General features: G+C 39.2%; 1 protein-coding gene across 1 annotated transcript; it reads left to right on the top strand.

Moving 5' to 3' along the window:
* The first annotated feature begins 1275 nt into the window (after positions 1-1275).
* LOC119563461 (glucose dehydrogenase [FAD, quinone]) lies at positions 1276-5787 on the top strand. Its single transcript, XM_037876870.1, has 4 exons — positions 1276-1393; positions 3381-4586; positions 4656-4942; positions 5047-5787. Exons 2-4 carry the CDS (start codon positions 3392-3394, stop codon positions 5413-5415), a joined length of 1851 nt encoding a protein of 616 aa, XP_037732798.1. The 5' UTR covers positions 1276-1393; positions 3381-3391; the 3' UTR covers positions 5416-5787.
* The last annotated feature ends 1008 nt before the right edge of the window (positions 5788-6795 follow it).

Raw genomic sequence — 6795 nt, 5'->3', positions numbered from 1 at the left:
GGCAAACATTTTATACTGTGCTAATTATGAGAAGGTTTTTAGAATCTACAGATATATTTTTCATCATTTTGAGTCTAATTTCTTGATTTTATATAATTTTATAAAATCATTCTCTGACTTCATTTAGTTGCACAATTTTTGCAGTCTCATTTTTGGCTCTGAGGCAGCTATTACTTTTTGGAACAACCAGACAAGCGATTATCCATTTTTTTACTTTTGTTTAGCAGTTAAAATTTAATTAGCAAGGCTCATTGTTTCCAGCCTTTGATCTTTAATCAATTATCAGGTCTCGAATAGAGTGGGTTGAGCACTTTGTGGAGTGTGTGCTTTTTAGTACTTCATAGACAGCCTTTTTACTGTTGCCAAGTCATGCCAAATGAGTATGCATAAAATCCAAGCAAATATCAAATAAAGCAATGCAAAATGCATTCAAGCCGATTTGTTGGGATTGTGGCTATTAAAAGAAACACAGCATGTTTGTTGTACTCAAGGTCACTTCTTCTATTTGGCGATTCACCGAAATCGCCAAAAATTAGAGAAAAAATGTGTGTTGTGAAAGTATCTGCGAAATCGGGCGAGCTGGAGCCGAAAAATGTGTTCAGTTGCCCATTAAAGAAACCATTTGGCCGTTGTTCGTGTGCAAATGAGTCTGGGTCAAGCGTTTGTAGGTCCGCTGAATGCCATCCTAATGATCAGCGAAGCGGGCTCATGCTCATCATGTAACCCATCTGCTAAGGTCATCTATGACCACGGAAAAGCGTCGCTCCAAAATGTGACATTGACATTGAATTCACCAGCAGTCCAGTGACTCTGGTTCCATTATTGTAGTTCCAATAATAATTTGAAAAATCGAAAACGGTAAACAGCGGAAGCACTTTAATTCATCCACTTGATCTTTCGCACCTCGGCGCTAATAAGTCGGCGACAAATCGCTGATCACCGACTTGTCCAGCATGATTAGGCTGACGATATGCGATTTTGCCCAGTGCTAATCAACATGCAGCAAATTCCCCAAAAATAGCTCGTAAAATGGGCAAACAAAATTGGCAAGTTCACCCGATGAACTTGAAAAAAGATGGTCCATCGTGCAGCTCGCACAAATGTATCTCGTATCTTGTAGCTTGTATCTTTCTTTCGTGATCGCTCGAACGTAGCCCGGCAGCTACCTGTGTTGTTAACTCAGTTTTTTTACTATGTTCGTAGGTTTTTTTTGTTTGTGATCTCGCATAGGCTTCAACGTTGCAGGCCGGGCTAAAAAGTTTCATTTAAGCGCCGGACATCAGCGGGCGCGCATGCGCCTTCGTTATTCGTATTCGTCAGATAAATCGGTGATTCGATACTCGATCTGGAGTATTTTTCCATATTCGTGGCCCATTTTTATTCGGAGCATTTCGTAAGTGCATTCTGTAGCCAATAATTTTGCATGGAATTTTGCATTGGCAAACGTGTTTAGAATTTCACAAGAGAATTTGTGACAATTTGTGCCCCAACGTGCGAGTGAATGTGTTCGAATCTGGTCTGCTGACGTAAACTTTAAAAACAATTAGCGGGTAGTTGCTCCTACCGAGAACTAGTCATACAACAAAAAATGCAGTTCTGTGGTTTTTTGGCTAATGAAATGCATCTGTGTTGCGGCTTTGAGTGGAATTTATTGAGCATTCATGGAAATTAGAAAGATCCTTTGAAATATTTAACCTTCCTTAAACACCTACTTATTTTTAACTACTTTATTATCAACCTATAATGTATCTGTTAGTATGTATACATTTATTTTTAAAGTATTCATAAAATTCTTTGGTATTTCAAATTGTTGTTCTGATTTGCAATTATTATTTTTCATATTTTTTAACTTGAATAATTATTTTTAATCTTTTTAACGGAAAGACCTATTATAATAGAAGTCATAATAGGTCATTAATCATCTGTAAAGACTTTAAGTGGATTGCTATTAACAATTTGTTAACTCAAAAGATGTATGTGCAATATATTGGATTACTATCGCCTTTATTAGCCTGATGATATTTCTTGACCAACCCAACCGCAATGTGTTAATCCCTGTTAATGGGCCACTCTATTACCCATGAGCACAATTAAGTTTCAAATCAGATTAATCAAATCCCATGTTATAGTTATCGAGATCTTCGGGCGGCACGTCTGAGCCAATTAAGCTCGGTTTAATGACCCGCATTCATTGAATTGGAGTTTATAGCCAGAACCATAATGAATACATCGCCCTTCAGGAGGCGGGGCCCGAGAGTGAAACCGGCTTTACATGGTTCTGTAATCTTCGTAGCCGATCGAGTGGATCCATTCACAAGGCCAAGGTTATAGATATAGAACTCAACTGGCCGAAGACAAAGACTAGGTGTTTCTTTCTTATAGAGTGCGTGAAGCCATCGTTGAACCAGTTTCAGCTTGGCTTTTGTATCGATCCATTCAACTACCCGCCGGCTTTATTGAGGTTAATTGAAATGATTTATTAACGTTTGTGCAATTTTCGATTGGCTCTCTGAAAAAAACCCCAAATTGAGATAATTTGCATAAAAATACATTTGGCGCCCACAACTTAAAGTAATTTAATTTCAACTTTTATTTTTTGAGGATTTCTTATTTTTGGTTATTTTTTGGACATCCGTGTGCGGTTTATGGGTCAACGCTTAAATATTTGCTGCGTCTCCGCGATCGATTTATTTTGATTTTATTTGCAATGTTTGCTTTGATTTGGTTTCTTCTTCATCTTGGTTTTGTTTTGACCACCGAACCGGTTCGCTAGCATTAACTTAATTTCGCTCCTTTTGCAAAGTCATTATTTTTATTGGCACTTTTGATTTTCTCGTTTTCTTGTAACCCCAATACCCGTTGAACTTGAGCTCAAAACGCGTTTGGGATGAAGAGATGTCGATATCGCTCAGAACTTAAGAAAATAATAGTGGGAAAAAAGTGAAATCGTTCTCAAGGTCGATGCAATTTGCATGCAGCTGCTAATTGAGAGTTCTGGATTCTTCAGAATATTTTTTACTTTCTTTTTTTTGTTAAAAAGCATTTTTGAGTAGAAGTTCTTAACGCCACACTGCCTGTTTATAAAAAAATGTCATAAATAATGGTCGTGAATGTGTAGAAACATAAATTAAGCAAAAAGGTTTTACAAAAAGCGGTCTTTTGACATTTTAACAGCAAGCAAAAAACAACTATTATATTTAACAAGGCTGTGTTATATTATAATAACAATAGCACTTAGCGTTAAAAAATAATGGTAAGCCAACTAAAATGATTTATATTAATAAAGTGTTAAGTTTAGAGTCTTTCTCTTGTTAAAGACCTACGCACACTTTTTTAAAATATCTTAATCACTATATTAAATGCTATTTTATACTTTACAGACTAAGCCAAGATGAGATTCAGTGGAGTGCTGTTTCTCTGCCTGTGTTTCTTTCAAGCATCCTGGTCGCAAGTTTTAGTGGATTGGGCCCGTGATTTCGAGACCTCCCTGCTAAACAACCGAATTCCAGACACCACCCGTTTTCTGCCGGAATATGACTTTATTATCGTAGGAGCAGGAAGTGCTGGATGTGTCCTGGCCAATCGGCTGAGTGAGATATCATCGGCGAGTGTTTTGCTCTTGGAGGCAGGGGATCAGGAGACCTTCATCAGCGATGTTCCACTGACAGCGGCCCTCACCCAAATGACTCGTTATAACTGGGGATACAAGGCCGAACCCACAGAAAACGCCTGTCAGGGGTTAAGAGGTGGAGTTTGCAACTGGCCCAAGGGGCGTGGTGTGGGTGGCACCAGTCTGATCAACTTTATGCTGTACACTCGGGGTCATCGCAGGGATTACGATGATTGGGCGGCGGCCAATAACTCGGGATGGTCCTACGATGAGGTGCTACCATATTTTCGAAAATCCGAAAGGATTGGCATTCCAGAACTCTATAAATCACCCTATCATGGTCGCAATGGAAACCTGGATGTCCAGTATACGGACTACAGATCTCAGCTGCTGAAGGCCTTTCTAAAATCTGGCAGGGAGATGGGCTATGATATAACAGATCCGAATGGAGAACACCTGATGGGATTCGCGAGATCCCAAGCCACCATTCGGAATGGCAGAAGGTGTAGTACCAGTAAAGCCTTCATACAGCCTGTGGTTCATCGGAAGAACCTGCACATTTCCATGAAGAGCTGGGTCACCAAGTTGATAATAGATCCTGTTACCAAAACTGCCACTGGAGTGGAGTTTGTAAAGCAACGTCAGCGTTTTACAGTTGGAGCTAGGAAGGAGGTGATCCTATCTGCCGGCACCATTGCCAGTCCCCAGCTACTCATGTTATCCGGAGTGGGCCCAAAGGAACATCTCGAAGAGCATAATATTACAGTGGTGCAGGATCTGCCAGTTGGATACAACCTTCAAGATCACATAACCCTTAATGGTCTTGTATTTGTGGTCAATGACTCCACGGTGAATGATGCTCGTTTGCTGAATCCCTCGGATATCTTGAGGTACATCTTTGCGGGCCAGGGACCTTATACCATCCCCGGTGGAGCCGAGGCCTTTGGCTTTGTACGAACTCCCAGCTCCAGTTTTGGTAAGAATACATATGGAATTTAATATATTTTGAAACTCTTTTTAATGTATCTTTTGATTTCCCCCAAAGCTAAAGACTATCCTGATATGGAACTGGTTTTGGGCGCCGGATCCCTGAGTGGCGATCGATTTGGCACCATGCGAAATTTGCTGGGCATCACCGATGAGTACTACGACTACATGTTTGGGGATCTGCAGAACAAAGAAACATTCGGCCTGGTTCCGGTCCTCCTACGTCCCAAAAGTCGAGGTAGAATATCGTTGCGCAGCCGCAACCCATTCCACTGGCCGAAAATGGAACCCAATTTCATGCAGCATCCCGACGATGTGAGGGCGATGATCGAAGGAATTGAAATGGTAAACATATATAGGCATATATATTTTAAACGGGAAATTTTATTTTATAGAAACTATAGAGCATATTTAGAGGAATATTTAATAATTAAGCCATATTTTTTCAGATCCTGAAGCTGGCCCGATCCAAGCCCATGGTGAAGATGGGCACTCGTTTTCATGACCGTCCCTTTCCGGGTTGCGAGCACTTGAAGTTCGCCAGCGAGGAATACTGGAAGTGCTGTCTGCGAAGATATGGTTCCAGCTTGCAGCATCAGTCGGGAACCTGCAAGATGGGTCCAGCCACAGATAATACTTCAGTGGTGGATGCCCAACTAAGAGTCCATGGCATCCGGGGATTACGAGTGGTGGATGCTTCGGTGCTACCCAATGTTCCAGCTGGGCACACAAATGCAATTGTGATAATGGTAGCTGAAAAGGCCTCGGATATAATCAAAGATGCCTGGCGTATGCCAACCACTCCCTTAAATTCCTGAATCTGTCCTTAAGATCTTTATTTATTATTTAATTAGCACCAGTCATTAGGTTAAGTTCTCTTGTGATAGTTAAGATAGCAGTTGAGTATTTCTATGGCTTGAAAATGGGGTCTCTCTTAATAATTATAAAGAAATGAGTATTTATTTGATAGAAATGAATATTTATTGAAAGCAATGAGTTATTTTGTGAAACACAAAAGTTTTTTATAGTTTTTCCTGCTTCAAAATATATTATATTTAATGCACTTAAGCTAGATTCTTATTTGGTGGGGCATTGGATTTAGTTTCAAATTTTGGTAAAGAAAAATTATCATTTTAATTTATATTTGTATTATGTTTGAAATGTCGCGCCAAACTTGTAAGCTTTCAAAAACCTTGTCCTAAAAATGTGTATACCAACTAGCTTTTTGTTGCTTGCTGCGTGAAGCTTTTAGCAGCAGATAGGTGTCTAAATAATCGAAAAATTGTAAGATATTTATCTTAGTAAAATCCTCAATTGCTTAATACATAAAATACTTTTAAATACTATATTAATAATAAAGTTCTATACCTTTATTGTTTATTTACACAAGTTTACTGTAATGGCACATTAGTAGAAGAAATCACAATGGCGCCACTTCCAAAAACATAAAAGATGGCGTGTTTTACGTTTTTTGAGCTTACGTTTGGTAACGGATTTCGTAAGATATTAACAAATGTCTGCCGAAAACTCTAATATTATATTCTTAGAAAAATGCTTGAATATCTGATAGCTAGGCTAACCCTAATTTTAGCTTCTTCTGCTTCCAAAAATAAGCAGTGTCACGCACAGGCATATTGGAGTTCACATGGGACCCAGCTAGGGGCTAATACCATTGGCTTTGCGTGCTCCTTTGAGGATTGTTTTTAATGACCGCTCGCCGGGTAATTGCTGACCTCCCCCTTGGAAACGCAGGAATCGAGGAACGGAGACAAAGCTCCTGCCTGGCAACCATTGCGTTTCAGAGGTTCCTTAACCCGGCCATAAAGTTAACCCACTTTGTCTGGCCGCATACGTACTTCCATATATGTGGAGCATTGGCCACGTGGCGTCTGTGGAATATGCTTAATTAAATATTAAAAACGTTGGCGGGTGGTAATGCATTTAATTTTCCATTAAGACCTTAAGTTCTACTGTTAGAAATAATATTTAATTTGAATAATTTAGATGACAATTAACCCTTTTCGGTACAAATTATAGACAGTATTTAAATGAATATTAATAAAAGGTTACCTGTTCAACGATTTTTCCATTTTCAGGATAATTTTATTTGCATTTTGCATACCGTTCCTTTCCCTTTTGTTTTCCCTTGATTGAAAAATATTTCCTAATTAAATACTTTGGCAAACAAATATTTCAAA

This window comes from Drosophila subpulchrella, chromosome 3R (assembly GCF_014743375.2).
Source record: "Drosophila subpulchrella strain 33 F10 #4 breed RU33 chromosome 3R, RU_Dsub_v1.1 Primary Assembly, whole genome shotgun sequence".
Taxonomy (NCBI): Eukaryota; Metazoa; Arthropoda; class Insecta; order Diptera; family Drosophilidae; genus Drosophila; species Drosophila subpulchrella.
Note: the sequence above shows the minus strand (reverse complement) of the source record. Positions and strands in the feature narration are given on the sequence as shown.